The sequence below is a fragment of the Emydura macquarii genome, unplaced genomic scaffold, assembly GCF_026122565.2.
Source record: "Emydura macquarii macquarii isolate MOO-44397 ecotype Brisbane River unplaced genomic scaffold, CSIRO-AGI_Emac_v2 contig_3044, whole genome shotgun sequence".
In the NCBI taxonomy this organism is placed as follows: Eukaryota; Metazoa; Chordata; order Testudines; family Chelidae; genus Emydura; species Emydura macquarii.
Genome location: NW_027133181.1, coordinates 8,977 through 26,819, shown reverse-complemented (window position 1 = coordinate 26,819; position 17,843 = coordinate 8,977). Strand labels below are relative to the sequence as shown.

General features: G+C 39.8%; 1 protein-coding gene and 1 long non-coding RNA gene across 2 annotated transcripts in view; one reads left to right on the top strand and one right to left on the bottom strand.

Annotated features, from left to right (window-relative positions):
* The window catches only part of TRPC3 (transient receptor potential cation channel subfamily C member 3), a 54,695-nt gene extending 40,483 nt beyond the window's left edge, over positions 1–14,212 (top strand). The window contains exons 8-12 of the mRNA XM_067530176.1: positions 173–368; positions 4,167–4,376; positions 6,429–6,512; positions 10,413–10,488; positions 13,917–14,212. Of these exons, the coding sequence (XP_067386277.1) occupies positions 173–368; positions 4,167–4,376; positions 6,429–6,512; positions 10,413–10,488; positions 13,917–14,059 (709 nt within the window). The 3' untranslated portion in view covers positions 14,060–14,212. The remainder of the gene's footprint in view (positions 1–172; positions 369–4,166; positions 4,377–6,428; positions 6,513–10,412; positions 10,489–13,916) is intronic.
* Positions 7,413–11,492, bottom strand: LOC137141330 (uncharacterized). Its single transcript, XR_010916581.1, has 2 exons — positions 11,353–11,492; positions 7,413–8,027 (listed from the first exon to the last, which is right to left on the bottom strand). It is a non-coding gene; the product is annotated as an uncharacterized lncRNA (long non-coding RNA).
* Positions 14,213–17,843: the final 3,631 nt, after the last annotated feature.

Sequence of the window (17,843 nt, the reverse complement as noted above, 5' to 3'; positions counted from 1 at the left end):
TGTTCTGTGGAAAATATTTTCTTGTGTTTGTTGTTTTGATTAAATCCCTACAAGCCTTTAAAATCTAAATCACAGACAGAAATTTGAGGTTATTTATCACTTACTAAATTTGTCATAAGAACTGTGTATTTATTATATAATTATTAACATTCCTCTTGATTCTTTCATACAGAGTTGAAGAAAGTTTCAAGACATTGTTTTGGTCAATATTTGGTTTATCTGAAGTGACTTCAGTTGTCCTCAAATATGATCATAAATTCATAGAGAATATTGGCTATGTTTTATATGGCATATACAATGTAACAATGGTTGTAGTTCTGCTCAACATGCTGATTGCCATGATCAACAGCTCCTACCAAGAAATTGAGGTAAGGCCTCTCTCTCTCAGGTATCTCTCTCTTTTGTTATGTTTTCAGAGGACACTAGAATCCTCTTAATGGGCACATTCTAATGGAAATAAGTTTCAGTAAAGAGACAACCTCAGTTAAAGCAGCTCAAGAGAAAACACTGTGCTAGGAAATAATGGCTTGTTTCATGAACAAATTTAGAGGAGAACAATCTTCAAAATATTATAAAAAACAAGTTAGAATGAGAACAACTCATTTATCCCTTATTTACACAGAACTTTGGAACATGAGCGAAAAACATCTTTGAACATGGTTTAAATATATATATTTTTTCAATTAGAGTTTAGTTGACCAGCACAGAAAGGCCAAAAGAAAATTTTTTTTCAGAATGGTTTGATCTAGTCTACACTGACAGGAAATTGGTAGCCGGAATCATGTTTAAGGGCCTGTCTACGCAGTTATATTTTATCATGTCACCATGTGGTTTTACATCTGTGGATATTACCAAACTGTGTTAAGAACATATTTCTACACAGTGCTGTAGCCCAATAAAAATACAGAGTCCAAACAAGCAGTACCAGTGACAATACAAGTGTGAATGCAATTCCAATCTGAGCCCTCTTCCTTCTTTCTATGATTGGCAGTTGAGTCCTGTAGCTTACTGCATTTGTTCTACTGTCATTTAATACCTATCAACCTGGTTCCCTGCTCTGCAGATATGGCAGAAAAACTGGGTTGCAGGTTTGGCTCTACCCAGTAAGCCAGCCAAGCTATTTGGAACCCCCCCAGGATCTGGACAGATAGTGTAGCTCAGTGGATCTCAATTTTTCCAGACTACTGTACCCCTTCCAGCAGTCTGATTTGTGCCACGTATCCCCAAGTTACACCTCACTTAAAAACTACTTGCTTACAAAGTCAGAAATAAACATACAAAAGTGTCTCAGCACATCATTACTGACAAATTGCTTACTTTCTCAATTTTACCATATAATTATAAAATAAATCAATTGGAATATAAATATTGTACTTACATTTCAGTGTATAGTATATAGAGCAGTATAAACAAGTCATTGTCTGCATGAAATTTTAGTTTGTACTGACTTCGCTAATGTTTTTTATGAAGCCAGTGGCATATCGAGGGGGGGCACAGGGGTCATGCCCCCTGGTGCTGGCCTAGAGGGGTGGGGCGCTGGCCAGGCTCTCCTCGGAGGAACCGAGCCCCGCTTACATTCCCGGCGGCCGCACCAACCAGGTGTAGTGACAAAAACTCTAACCGGAAGAGTTTGTGACTGGTCCCTCTGCCCCAACACTGGGTGCAACGAGGAAGCCGCAGGCCGAGTCGGTGCAGCCACCAGGGATGTTAGCGGGGGGCAGCTCCTTCTCCGAGGGCCCGGCCACTGACCCCCCCCAGGCCGGCACCCAGGTGCATGATCTTCTCGGTACACCAATGCCACCACACCTGTCGCCCCTGCAGTGGGGGTAGAGTGGGGAAGAGTGGGAAATGGGCCCACAGACCCCCTGTGGGATGCTGCTACCACTGCCGCCAACGGGGGGAGGAGCACAAATACATGTATTGGCTCCTGGCTGCTGGAGACCCATGGTATGTAGCTGTATGTAGCCTGTTGTAAAACTAGGCAAATATCTAGATGAGTTCATGTACCCCATGGAAGACCTGTGTGTGCCCCCACGGGTACATGTACCCCTGGTTGAGACCCACTGGTGTAGCTCATCTCCTTTATACAGACATGAGAGTTTGGTAAGCACTCTACAAACAGTAGAGGTCTGTTCCAAAAAGCTTAAAGCTAAACAAACATTCAAATGAAGGATGGGATACAATAGAAAACAAAGTTATTGAGCAGAAAATTTTAACACATGGCTAGATAATTCCCTAATTCTTACTTTTTAAACATTTCGTAACACATTTTCTTCAACACAGTACCTTTTACTGTGTAGACAGTCCCTCAGGTGCTGGTTAAATGGATTTTACTGTATTCCATAAAGATAATTGGCTCACTAGTCCATTTTCCCCAAACCTTTTAACTAAACATTGATGTGTTAGATACCTCAACTTCATTAATACACACATTTTCTTAGGTTTACGCACTATGCTAGTGCATGACATAGGCAAAGATTTCCATGTGAGAGTGTTCTGATGACTAAATCACATTTATCAGCTGTTTTAAGATTAATTATTCAGTATGAAGTGTAAGCATCCTTTTTCTGCTTTCAGTAGAATATTTAAAATTTTATTCTAATCTTAGCTACACATTGCCATGTGCCCTGAAAACTTAGTGGCTGCACTCACGCACATATGCGGAGTGGCAGATTTTAAATGCCTGCAGTTTATCTTAAATTAGAATAAGTTCTCAAACAGATGAATAGCTATTTCATCTATAAGACAGGTGCTTAATTTTGGATTCATTGGGACAGCAAATAACTTCATTTTGGAATGTAATTAATTCAATTTAGGTGCTTACCATTCAAATATTGTGCAATAGAAAAGAAAGAAATCCAGACTGATGAAGACTACTGATTTTTAAAGTCAAATCCAGATAGCTAACAAAGACAAAAGTATATGTATGATGCCAATTAATCTGTGGCCTTACAAAAACAGTTTGAGCAGAATTTCAGCTTGCTTTTGTGATATCAGAAAGAATGTAAAAATGACATGCAAATTATTTTCTTGGGAAATTCCAAGATGATTTACTGTGTACCAAATGTGATTGAAATGTCAATAAATTTTAGGGTCTATTCTCTTCTCTTTATGAATATATAAATGGCCCCGATCATGAAAGATGTTACCACCTCCTGGCTGTTGTGTGACCTATATTAAACTGAATTAATTATCTCAGTCAGCCCTTTCTAGACAAGAGCCCAAATTATGAAAACCACTATTGTGACTGACATTTTCTGACATCCAGCTGGCAATCTCAGCAGTCAGGGCAAATGTGCTGTCTTGGGGAACTGAACTATGCCATCACACCTAGTTTGGAGGTCATTTCAGTTCATCCTGGCAGAATATAATGGGAAAATTTGCACTATTCTGTACCTATTCTGTGTGTAAATGCAGGGCTGGCATTTTTTGATGAGCAATAAGTGACTAAAAATGTAAAATAAAAGGAGAAAATTCAAAATGTGTTTTGCATGTGCATTTCCCTTACATGTTGAAAATACTTTATATTCCTTAGGGTTAAATTTAATCTGGGAATAAATACACTAACTTTTCATCTTTGGAGAATGTGTTCAAATTTCAGTTAGGTCCAGGCTTGCAAAACTGCCATAAGATTTTACTAGTCTGAGCACAAAATTATTCCTTTCCATGGATGCCAATAAAAAAAATTAATGTTGATAGCCAAGGCTGTGTGGAAAGGCTTGTCTATTATCTGCTCATGCTATACCTGCCCAAAAGGCAGTACTGTTATTTTCTCAGTTGCATGGCACCACATTCCAGAATTCTCTTTTAATAGCAGGACCGTAATAGATTGTTTTTCACTTAGTGCAGAAATAACACTTTTTAAAACTGTTTGCATGCTTGATCTAAATATGACACACACACACACACACACAACAACAACAACAACAACAACAAAAGTCCAAGTAAATAGACACAGCAGGAATTAAGTTAAAATAGACTTGAAAACGCAGCTGCATTTCTGTTGAACTACTGGGAATCATTCACACTAACAAGTTCATCATATTTCTGTATAAAACAAAAAGAGAAGCTGTTTAAGGTAAATTCCTTTTGAAAGAGTGTTGAATTATATGAAACCTAAAAGTAAGGTAAAACAAAGTAGACATCTCTTTTTGTTTCTAATGCAGGATGACAGTGATGTGGAGTGGAAGTTTGCTCGCTCTAAGCTCTGGTTATCTTATTTTGATGATGGAAAAACATTACCTCCACCATTCAGTCTTGTACCAAGCCCCAAGTCTTTTTTCTATTTCATCATGAGGATCATTAGCTTTTCTAAGTGCAGAAGGAGAAGGCTTCAGAAAGATACTGAAATAGGAATGAGTAACTCCAAGTCTAGGGTAGGTCTTGAAAATTTTTCATTGCATTGGATAAATGTGTTTGCCTCCTAGCTCTTTGCTTTCTTTTAAATCTTAGGGGATAATTTGTACTTGTGAAGGATAGTACCATAATTAATCAAGCATTTTATTTTTAAAGTGCTGTAACCTAGATGCCTTTTAAGCACTGCACAAAAATGAAGTAAAGTGGTACATTTTCACAGGGCAGAAAGGTCCCTTTACCAAATATAACTGAAAGATCATAAATAACCTAACAAAAACATCAATCCTAGCCAACTACCCAACAACAAAATTAAATCCCACAAGAAATGACCTAAATAGTAAACAAAAAAGTCTTCAGCCTTAGCCAGAAAGATACCACTGGTGGACTTTCATTAATTTTAAGGCTAAAAGGCCAGAAGATTTGGAAAGCTAACGTTTCCCTTCGTCATCAGAATAGGTGAAGGGTCAAATTTATCCAGCTATATAGTATGCCATTCCACAAACTTCTTCACTGCCAAAAGCTATTTTCCCCACAGGGATGAGGGGAAATTGTGCCTTTGGTATAATAATAGTGCTTCCATAACATTTTCATTCATAGCATCTGAATGTTCTTCATAAATAGTAATAAATTCAGTCTTGCAACACTCCTGTGAGGTAGATAACTATTGTTTCCATTTTGGAAATGGGTAACTGGGACACAGCCTGGTTAACAGTGACCTTCAAAGCATTTTTTATAAATTAGGATCATAGCCTTTTTTGATGGTTTACCATGTATACAGAAGGTTTGAAAGCTTTTTTTTTTTTTTAAATAATATATTTTGGATTTTTTTACTTTAAAAAATATTGGAAATGTCAATTCTGGTCTTTGCTTGTTTTGCTGAAGGACTTCCTAAGACTTCTGTTTGTTGTGAACTATCAGGGGTGTTGAATCTTTAACAAAGATATATTTTTACCTATAAATTATTTGGGCATTGGAGTTAAATGTGTGTGTAAAATAAAAATAAAACCCCATACGTGTCCCAAAAAGTAGTTTTAAATAGTTTAGCTAAAAAATCTTTCTCCTCCTAAGCACTGTAGTTAAATATGTGTCAAACAAAAAACAAATCTACACCCCCGCAAAAGTAGTTTTAAACAGATTAGTTAAAAAACTTTTCCCCTCCTAGTTACTAGGCTTTCACTCTGTTGTCTCTTGTAATGTTCTCATTTCACTAGTACTCCAATCTCTAGAAAGTCTTCCAAGGCAGGTAAAACTGAACTTATAATGTAAAAAAAAAAAAAAAGATTAAGCAGAATTGTTTTTGTTATGATAAATACACTCAGGCTTTCTTTATACATCATAGAGGAACAAAATATAGTCTGTTTGTATCTATATATAATTTTACTCGTCCCCTTTAAATGGCTTTGACTTTAAATGGTCGCACAGGAAGTTCATGGCAGAGCCGGTAATAGATCCTAGGACTCTGATTCTCCTCTCATCTCCACAAGATTTTCACTGCTGTAACTCCTAATTCCCACTGCTATACGTGAGTCCTCAGTAATTCTAATACCTAGCCATCTTTTCACTATCCTTTTTCCCTTCTATTTCTACCCCAGAACTACAAAACCCTAAGTATTTGGACTCTGATGCTGTTACTGGAGTTCATTGCTGCACTAATAACTTGATGGTGAACTGTTTTCTAAATATATTATTATTATTCCTCAAAGGTACAATTCAGCAAAACACATAAGCCCGTGCTTTGACTTTAATGAGACTTAGGCACATGCTTGAAGTATATATGCTTAAGTGCTTTGCTGAATAGGGATGGCCTTAAGCACATACCTGAAATTAAACTCATGTTTGAGTGCTTGGCTGAGTTAGGGCCCAAATTATTTGCAATTTTTTATTATTTTCATTATTTCATTATTTCACATTTTTCATTATTTTTTATTGTTTTCAATTTTTCTGAAAACAATATTCTGAAGAGATGCACGACTATTATTCCATTATGTTATATGGACAAAAGATGAAAAGTTGGGTTATAGTAGCTGTGAATTCCATAGAATATGTTCTAATTTAGTTTTATTGTTTCCTAGTTAAATCTCTTCACTCAATCTAATTCAAGAGTTTTCGAATCACACAGTTTTAACAGCATTCTCAATCAGCCAACACGCTATCAGGTAAGGAATTCAGTGGGCTCTAGTTTAGAGCAATGTGATAGTGTGAGGATATCATGAAAATTCTGTGCTTCAAATATACTGAGTCTTCACAGGATGAAAAAGAATTCTTTCAGCAATCAGAAAAGCATATTGTTGTTGCTACTGTATGTGCACAGTAATTGTAGCTTGTTTTTCAAGCCCCATCACTTGAAACATTTAAAACTAGTTCTCCAATGGGTCTTTCCTTGATCTGGCCATTTTGACAGCCTGTGCAGCAAGTGACTGAAGCAAATTTTTGGGGAAAGATCCAGAGAGCATGGGGTTGATATTCTCTTCTCTTCCTTTCTTCAGAAGTTCTCTCTGATTATATGTGCTGTGTGAAGCTTGAACTTCCTGGATATGGAGGGGAAGAGAGGAGAGGGGGACAGAGTGACTCTGCTAGGATGAGGAGCCTGCCAGAGATCATTCGATCCAGCTCAGCAAGGGAAGAATATTTGCTCTGGCCTCTGGTGGAGCAGAGAATCTTTAGCAGGCTGAGCAGATCCTGTGAAAGGGGCTTTAGAAATCTGTAAGGGATAGGTTAGACTACATCAGTGTATCAGTGTGTAAACTTACATAGCCTCAAATATGAGCAGGGCAACATGCGTGCCCAAAAGAAGCCCGTGCAGTAAGTGTGTCCAAAATATGACCCATGGGCCAGATCCTGCCTGCTGGAAGCATTTATGTGGCTTAAAGGACATAAACTGTGCAGTTTTTTAAAAAAGGTGAGTTTCTAGCCCTCATTGTTGCAGAGATAACCTTCCAACTGTGAACCAAGTATTACTGACACAGTGCTGTCTTCCTGAGTCTGCCAGCGGCTTAACACAATGATTAAGAGGTGTAAACTCCCCTGTCTCTTATTAGTCTCATTGCAGCATCAGCTCCGAAGCCCAGTGATGACATGTCAATCTTAACATTAACTATTTCATTGCTGATCATTTGGGTTTAGAATGGAGAAGGGAGTGAGATCTACAGGAAAGCAGGAACTGAGCATTTCTTCAGGGAAGGAAATGCACAGAGGATAGGAGATTCACACAGACAGGGAGTGAGAGAAATTGAGAGCAGTGAATAAGGAAGGAAGAGAAACAAAGGGTAGAAAAGCAGAGTGGAGCATATTTCCTCACTGAGTGATACTAACAGACAGTAAGGTGCTGAAAAAATAATAAACAATAACTAAAACTTATTTATTATTGGGTGGGCTGGCAGAGCAATGAGCAGCTCAAGGAGCCATGGAAACATTTCAAAAAGGTCTAACCAAAATATCATTTTGATTTTGGTTTCCTATTCTGCAGGAAATTTTGAAACTTTGTGTTTTGTTCTAGTTTAGAACAAAAACTTGTTTTAAATATCAGAATTTCTCATGGAGTAGGAATTCCAGTTTCCAGCCAGTTTTATTTTTCACACTGTGGTCCATAAACCCCTGGTGGTTTGTGGAAACATTTGCTAGCTGGTCACATTGTGCTGCTGACTCTTCTTTTCTTGTTTCCAGTTGCCAAACTGGAATAAAAGCAGATGAAATTACATTAAATACTTTCTCTAATGTTACTTTTCCCTGTAAGCAATTGCTGTAGTTGTCACAAGCATGTTATGAAACCATGAATGGGAGAGGAGATGGCTAATACAATGCATGAGGAGTGGTGATCCAATTGATTGTGAATGGGCAGGAGGGTGACCCCAAGACAACCTTCCTGTTAAATTGTGACTCACACAATGAAAACATCTGAGAACCCTTGTCATAGATAATGATAAAGTGAATTCAGTTGCAAAAAAAATTACTGTGAAGGGGCTGAATTAAACCCATACAATTGAGAGGTAAGGCTAAAAACCTAGGCGGATGTTGCAGCTTTAACTCTTGATCCTTTCCCCAGGCACAATCATATCTGAGTTTAAGGGATGATCAGTCCTAATTCTGAATGATGAGTTGAGTGGATGTAAAAAGAAATTTAAAATAGTTATGTTTGAAGTTGTTGTCCATTGGGAACATACTTTAAGCTAAATAAGCAAATCCTAAAGGAAGGTCACAACATTGTATATATTCAGGCTTGCCAGAATCAATCACAGTGAAAAATATATGGCTAGTTAATTTTAAAAACTTATTAATCCAAGTATATATGTCACAAAGCAATTTAAAAGATTGCTCCTCCTATGTCCAAATATTTTTTACTTTTGATCTAGAGCTGACCTGTAGGCACGCATAAAGTGCTTTGGACGGGGTCGATGGCTTATCTAAGTTCAATACCTTGTGAGATACCTAAATTCTAGTACAATCTCAGGATGCTCATGCCTTATGCTGAAAGGGGCTCATAGCACTGAGGTGACACTCTCATCCTTTTGGGTGAGGGCACATATTTAGATGCAAAACCTGCTCCCCTGCTGGGGTGCAAAAGGCTCCAAACACAGTAAAACCACCTCACGTCTGCTGAAGCAGGAAGCTGACTGTGGAGAGGCTTCACAGGCTAATTCCATACCCTTCATATAGTGCAAAAAAAAAAAAAAAATTCTCTACAGCTGTATCAAGAGAGCTGGAACAAGATGAGAGGGGTCATTATTGAGTCCTTTTTTAGGTTGCTTCACCCATTGTAAGGGGAAAAGGCTGGGGAGTAGCTGTACTGGTGCTCCATCCCTGATAACTGTGAAGAGATCTCTTGCACAAAGCCTGTTACTTAGGTTTTGCACAGGGATTCATAATTCTAAATTTAAAGCAATAACAATGGAGGCAACGTGGCATTTCCTGGGGATTAATGACTGGCTGGAAGGAGTTGATGGCCTGAAGTTGATATAAATAATAATTCCAGAGGGGTAGCCATGTTAGTCTGTATACAGCAAAAACGAGAGTCCTGTAGCACCTTAAAGATTAACAAATATGCCAACGGAAATAAAGAATAATGCCACCTGCTTATTAATCCCCAGGAAATGTTCTGTGCAGAGATCATTATTGCTAAATCTTGCTATTCTTTGCAGGCAACTCTCTTATTGGCTCTTAAGCTTAAGAAAGGGATGCTGATTGAACCAATAAATGAAAATGAAATAAGCAGCTGTACGTGTGTGGATATTCTCTTTTGGGTGTTGTATTTTCAGGGAATTTTTATAGTGTCAATGCCTTGTACAATAGCCAGTTTGATTTCATTAATCATCTCTCAGCACTCCATTCACCTTATAACACATGGTGCATTCTGGCCAGTAAAGAGCTGCTTTAAAGCGCCTGCTGAAGCACAAGGAAGTAGAATGCAACCTTAAAAAGTAAGGGAGGGGGGAAAAGCAATTTACAAAAAAGGTGTGAGTGAAAATCCTACAATTAACCTAACATACTGAGTCCCTGACATAGGGAAGTTAGAACTAGAAGTCTGCAAAATATTTGCAATGTAATAGAAAGTATTTTAAATTTGAAGGTTTGGATATTTTGTTACAAGTGGAAAGAGGAGTCACATTATCACAAAAACATTTGCCAAATTTTGCTAATTTGTTCCAGTCAAAAACTGACCCATTTTCAAGTGAATGCAGCTTTGTAACAAAGTCATATGAGGATTGGTACATGTTTTAGATATGAAAAAATAGCCATTTTATAGAATTTTGTGGAGAAGCTAAATTTCAGGGGTTTGAAATTGATTGGAATGAAGGGGCAATAATTTAATGAAAATGTTGTTACCACTTTTGTACCACTCCAGTTAAGAGCCCCTGCTGGTCTGGGCTGCATGTAAGAGGTAAGTGGACGAGGAAGGAACCATATTCTAATGTCTGGGTCTACTTACCCCACCAATAAAAGCAAAGATGAAGAAAGTGCTTGATCTCTTGGCTGTGAATTGTTTCACGTACAGGCATGTGAGATATTTAAGTGCATAGGCTTAAGTCTAAATGCTTAACTGTTTATTTTTTGTCCAACAGCAAATCATGAAAAGGCTTATAAAACGTTATGTTCTGAAAGCACAAGTGGACAAAGAAAATGATGAAGTGAATGAAGGTGAGAGCCATTGTAAACACAGCATTCATCGATACTGTTCTTCTGCGGAACTGTATTATTATTATTTATTTGTGCTACAATAACACCTAAAAGCCCAGCTGAGATCAGGGCCTCATTCTGCTCGATGAACTTAACACAAGTACATAGTAAGAGATGGTCTTTGCCATAAAGAACTTGCAGTGTAATAGACAAGACAGACAAATGATGGGAGAAAGGAAGAACTATCCTTATTTTCTAGACTGGGTAATTGAAGGCAAGGGAGATTAAGTAACTTGCCCAAAATCTCACAGGAAATCTGTGAAGGAGCCAGTAATGAATTCAGATATCCCATGTCCCAGTCTGGTACCTTAACCACTAGGAAAATCCTTCCTCTCCATTTCATTTCAACTGAACACACAATGTATTATCACACTGTGCACCATTTATTCCCCTTCTTTCATAAAACTATATGGAAGAGGGAACATTCACCTGTAAAATTCCATGGCCCTGGGAAAACCACCAATCTACATTGGAAATGGCTACATGGTAGCTATATGGTGAGAAGAGAAAGGGGCGGTGACCACAGTTCTTGGTGTGGGCCAGAGTCCTATGAAAAATGGTAGGACAGACCTTAAAGAATCTTAGGATGCCTTAGAAAGCTTTTCTGACCCTAGTTCTTTTTCAGCCAAGGCAGCAGGGCTCTCTACCTTGCAGAAGTGACTTTGGCCTGTCAGTCAGTCACTACATACCCCATAACCCTCTGCAAGGAGAAGCAGGCATGGAAGCAGGGAGTTAGTTGTGCTCAGAGCAGAAAGCATTTATGAGGCATCATAAATTACTCTGCCTTGAGAGGCAAAAACACGTTACCGTGACTCCTCCCCTCACCAGATGGCTCTTGCAAAGCTGAGCTTGTGCACTGTAGAAGCAAAGGCTGTAGGCAGTTGCCAGTTTGCTTGATGGGGAAGGATGCACTGCATAGTCGTCTTCTCTCTGCATGGTTCTCTCACCCCACTTTCTGCAGGATTTCCATTGTTTTGCACCCATTCATACTACACAGTGAGGGAAATCATATAGGTCTGTATTAAATCACACATGCAGTGCACTCTTCAGCAGTGCTTTTTCAAACATAGGGCTAGCAAAACCATTCATGTGACAAAAATATCACTCAGAATATTGCCTAAACATTGGTATGAAGAAAAATGCAATTTTTTTTACTGCCAAACTGTAATAATTAAAATCATTTAAGAAAGATATTGAAAAATATCCCTGAAAACAAACATCCTGCAGATTAAATTTGCTAGTTAGCCTTGGTTGATGGTAGTGCTCATGATATGGCATCTAGATTTAAAGTGGATCTTATTTAATTATTGTCACTACCCATCTGATCTCTACAGTAAGGGCTAAATCCTGCAAACTCTATTAGCTAAAGGGTTTACTGTCTTGATTTATTCCAGTGAAATCAATTGGATTATTCATGATAATAAGTATAGTGGCTGATAGGATTGGGCCCTTCTTAAAGAGCAGTTTGGCAGTGTATTTTTAATGTTAAATAACTTTCTGAAAAAAATTGATGCTTTATACACCAAAAGCCTTGCTACCATACTAAATATGCTTAAATGTAAATAAGAATATATTCTAAACTTGGTTCACCTGAAGTTCACACTTTACAAGTTAACTAAACTTATTTTCCTCTTCCATAATCTGTCAGTCATTTCTGAGTGCTATGGCATTGGCAAAATAGTGACAGCTTTAAAAAATTGTCAAGCTGATTGACACATGAATCTAGGCTTGAAAGGAAATCAAACTATAATGTATATCTTAATCTTATTTTATACACTATAAACTTGGAATTTCTGTACATTTGAAAACCAATAAAATATTAATAAAAGGAAAACAAAATCAAGAGAACAGCTGCAGTAATTGAATAGTCCTCTTTGAAATCTGTTGTTAGTATTTAACTCATTTCTGACTAAGAATAGAATAGAAAAAGGAAAGTGTATATGACACTCAAATCCCAAGAGTGCTGAGTTACTAGATGATGCCAAAGGTGGTACAAAAAAGAAGAGTATAGTGTATAGTTCAATTTGACATTTTTGGCCTGAAGCCCAGAAGTATGTAACTGCCAGAAAAACTTTAAAATTTATATTCTGGTTTTGGTATTTTTAACTTACACATACATCTTTTGCAAAGCAGGATAGAGATGATGGTATCAGTATTCTTTCACCAAAATGCTTGACAAAGCACATGTCTCTTGAAGGGACAAGGCCCTTCTTGTATTTGCATGTGGACTTCAGGTTAGGAGTCTGGTCAAACTGTGAGAGCACCACACTGAATCAGAAGACCTACATTCTGATCTTTCACTGATTCTCCTTGGTAACGTTGAGCAAGTCAGCTGACCTCTCTGAACCTCAGATTTCTCAGCAGTAAAGAGATCATACATACCCTGCATCTTACTTATCTCACAGTGGTATTGTAAGACTTATAATAGTTTTCAAAGTATATAGGATGAAAGGTGCTATCTACACTGTAGACAGAAAATCCTCTTATGATTGCTAAGAATGATTATTTCAGATATATGAGCCTAGGATTTCATTTTAAGAGAATAATAAAAGTCTTATTTTGTACCCTGTACATCACACATGGCAAGCTATTTCCTGCTTGGGGTTCTGCATAAGAATTGACAGCATTCAGTTTGTTGGAAGAATGACACTTTGAACATTGAAAAAAGGTTCTTCCCTTGAAGTGGGTGTCCTGAAATAAAGACTGCTATTGCTTGTCACCAACCTGGCCTTGATATTTGTGTTTTGACCAGGAAGGTTTTATTTAAGTGCCATGTTTATACTTCTGTCAAAGTGTAACATCCCTTAAAATAGGTTGACTTTCCCCCCCACTTCTAAGGATGTGCTTTCAGATAAGGAAAACAGAGACTCAAAAGATGTGTGTTCTTAATACCAGCTTTGCCACACTTTTTTCCGGTGTGACCTTAGCAACTCACTTAAAAATCTCCATGCCTCCTCTGTATAAAATGAGGATATTTGCCAATCTCACAGTCAGAGGCCATGCTAGTCCATTGGGGGTCCTAAGCAGGAATGTCCCCCCTTTCTCCCCAAAACACAATAAAAAGCGAATAGAGGGCCCCCTTCTGCTGCTCAGGGCCCTAAGCAATTGCTTATTCTGTTTATGCCTAACACCGGTTCTGCTCACAGTGATGTTATGATTAATTTAATAACATTTGTAAAGTGTTTTGAGAATCTTAGATGTACTATACACATGTGAACAACAGTGTTACTACATTTCATTGGGTTATTGAAATACATATGATATTCTGATTAATGTTTTGGTTGGGAGGGTGATAATTCTAAAATATGCATTATGATGACTTAACAAAACATTATTTAATAAATATTTAGCAAACAATACTAAAGTATTTCTTTCAACAATTAATACAGGTGAATTAAAGGAAATCAAACAAGATATCTCCAGTCTTCGCTATGAACTTTTGGAAGATAAGTCTCAAGCAACAGAAGAGTTAGCAATTCTAATCCATAAACTCAGTGAGAAAGTCAACCCTGATATGCTGAGATGTGAATGATTCAATGGGTGACCTGGAATCCTGGCTTTTATTCAGCACAAATATTGGCAATAATATCTCTTGAGTATCTTATACTTGAAAATATATTGTAGATTTTTAGCACTAAATAACTTTTATGTACAGCTTTATTTAAATTTAGCCTTAGGAAATTTTATTAACTCACCATGCAAAAAAATGCTGTTCATTTAAGTGTATTGAAAAATAAGAACTCTCATGCCATTTTTTGCATTTAATAAGAAGGTACTATTGTATGTGAAAAAATCTTGCATTGCTGGTATTGACAGTTTTATGAACAAACTTCAAAAACTCTTTGCACTAAACAATTTGCAAAAAATAATAATGCACTGCAAAGGACCCTGTTCCCTGCAGCAACTGGTGTGGACAAGATTATGTAGAATGTAATAAGGAGTATTTATTACTGGGGCTCAGTGAAGAATTACTTGAAATATTTATGTTCTTTTTCAATTCTAATAAGAGATACGACAGAACTCATGGATTGGGCACTTGAAGGTTTAACAATGAATATCAACGCGTGAATATAACTTTAGTAGCACTGTTTAATATATATATATATATATATATATATATATATATATATATTAATTTACAGCAAAATGCTTGCTTTCAACAAGGACTAGAACCCCTTTTTCTAAAAAAAAAAAAAAAAGAAAACTTTTGAAGATAAAGTGAACTCAGTCAAAAATTATACTTTCTTGTGGTTGAGATTATTTTTTAAATTCAGATTCTATGCAGGGCTGGTATTTTGTTACACTGTTCTAAATGATGCCTCTGATGCTTACTTGTTAAATAAAATATTCATACTTTATGAACTCTAACTTGTTCCAGTTGTTCAGCACCAGATTTTGGAGTATATGGTGGTATACATATAGACTTTGTACAACAATCAACCAAAGGTAGTAATATTAGCAATATCATCTCTGAGTATCTTATACTTGAAAAATATATTGTAGATTTTTAATACTATTTAAACTAGGTTATTTTCGACGGTAGAGGTAGCAACCCCTATAGTTAAGATTACCTAACATTTTCCATTATAAGACTTTTCAGTTGCTTAAAACTTTTGGCAAATCTAAAATGTTCAAGCTGGAATTTTCCATTCCAGATGTGTGTGTCTTAGACTGAATTTTGGGGGGAAACTTCAGGGAAAAAAAAAAAAACCCTGCCATTTCTGAGACAAAATTATGGGAAAATGTTTTGCTTATCTCAAAAAATTCTAAAAACTGTTTCACTGTGAAGTTCTAGTACCACCTTGCTTTGGAGCAGAGACTTGAAATTTGGCAAGGGGATTACCCATTTGTCAAGGATGTGCCTGTTCCTTTTTCCATGAAAATCTGTCCAAATTTGGCCAAATTATGTGCCTCTGAAAATTACAGTTTGTGCATGCTTGGGTAGAGTCTGACAGTGAAATTCTCCAAAGATTCTGTCTACATTCCAAGTGCTTTATCCCCACAAAGCTGCAGCACACTGACCAAACTGCATGTGCCATCCCCATAGTGACTGAGCATGGTCTACTTAGGACTGAGCAGAATTTCCCAACATTTGTTTTTCAGGCTGCAGAGGCCAATGTGGTACTAGGCACTAGAAATGAGAGGAGATAGACTGTCTCTTCAGTGCTCTCATTGCCCTCACTGACGGCATGGAAGACAGAGGGCTGAAGAATGTGGAAGAATGCAAATTAGTATTTTGTATTACTGTAGTGCCTGTGAGCCTCAGCTACGGAGCAGAACCTCAGTATGTGTCAGATGCTGTAAAAAACACAAAACAGAAGGATGATCTCTGACCCCCAAAGAGCTTACAATCTCAGGTCTGGTCTACACTAGAGTCAGCTTTTGTCAACAAAACAGTGCTAGTGTACCCGCCAACAAAACTGTCCTGTTTTTCCGACAAAATAAAACCACCTCTATGAGAGGCATAGGGCTTTTGTTGGCAGAGCTAGGGTGCCGCTGTGTCAGTGTAGACACTGTGTCCTCTTAGAGAGTTGGAGGGGCTTTTATACTTGTCAATTGACAAGTAAGGGGGGAGGGGTGCTGAAGCCCAGTTCTGCAAGCCTCTGGGCTCCCGGTAGCGGGGTCGCAGGAGGCTGCCGCCTGGCTTACAGGGTGAGCCTGGGGCACGGGGGTTCCAAGCCGGGCATGGGAGGCTGCTCCCCGGGGCCAGAGCCCAGGACTCAGACAAACCACAGGCAGCTGCTGCCGGGTTCCCAGCTGAGGCACGGGAGGCTGCCACCCAGCTTGCAAGGTGCAGCAGGTTGCCGCTGGCTTTGATCCTAGGGGCTCCCAGCTGGGGCACAAGGCTGCAAGCTGGGGCCCAGGTGGCTGCTGCTCACCTCCCAGCTGGGACCAGGCATCTGCCACCTGGCTTCCTGGGACAGGGGCAGCTGCCACCTGGCTTCCAGCTGAGACCAGGCAGGAGATGGGTGTCTCAGCTCCACGCACAGTGCCCCTTAGGTCGGTGGAAGTGCTCCTGGTGAGGACGCACTCCACCGACCCAACGAGAGCAGTGTGGACATGAGCCACCACTACAGCTAGCTGAAAATAGACATAAATAGGTCAACTTATTTTTAGTGTAGACAAGGCCTTAGTAAAAGATCTGACAGGGAAGTTAATGGAAACAATGAGACAATATTGATTGCTTTGAGAGCCAGTGGTCCCAGACCACTATCAACCTAGCCTGTTTCAAGTCGTCTTCGTAGGCATCGCAGCAAAGGAGTTTTGTAAAGCAGTCAAATGCCACCCCAGACGCATTCTGCCTCTCCCTAAAGGTTTTTCCCTGATGCTGGGCACGTCCCTAACTGCGTTCCCAACAGGTCATTTTCTGAGGGCCCAACTAGCTGCAGAAACCCAGGGTCTGCTTTAGACATGCTGTGGCAGTAAATCAACAGGAGCTCCACCCTACATAGCTCCTTCAGTGACTCTCACTCCTGCCGTACTTTTAAGCCACACCTAGTAGAAATTAGGCACCGGGGTGGCGGGGGGGAGAGTGTGTAACAGGTCTGCAAAGCTGGGGGGCCTGAAGCTCCCCGGTGCATGACTCCCCTTGACCGAAGGCAGCGACGTGCCGCAAGAAACTCGCAATCTCCCCAGCCAGTTCGAGCTAAAGAGACAAGGCGGGAGAGACCGAGTATCTTGTGTTACACCCATAGCCGGGACCGTGGCTCAGCCCCCGGGGGCAGCGACTACCACGGCAGCCGCCCTAGGCCAGTCCACTGGTGCTAGGAGGCCCCCTCCTCGGCAGCGGCGGCTCTAGCGCCCTTGCAGTAGCGCCAAAACCGGCTCATGATGTGGCCGCGGTCCGCGCAGCCTCTAACCAGCCACAGCCTCGCCCAGCCCGCCGGCCTAGCCACTGTCCACCGCCGCCCGCACTGGCGAGAACCGGCGGCGTCTAGACCCTCCACCGCGTCTCCAGCCCAGCTCCTCCCTTGCCGCCGCCCGCTCTCCGGGCCGGCTCTCGCGCGCCATCTCCCCATTCCCGCCCCCGGCGCCTTCCTCCCTCAGGTTCGGCAACAGCCACCTCCTTCCCCGGGCCCGCGACCCGCCACCACGGGCGCGTCTATCGGCGCACGCGCAACAACAGCTCCTGGCCTGGTTTGCCACCCGCCCCGCCCAGGAAATCGGCGATGGCGCTTTACCCAATCACTGTGAGTTTTCAATGCTGGTCCCGCCCCGTCGCTTCCGGCGTGTCCAATAGAAGGCCGACTTGTGTGGGGGTGTGACCTTTTAGCGTCTCCTTGGTAACGGGTAATTTAATTGATGTCTCTGGGAGA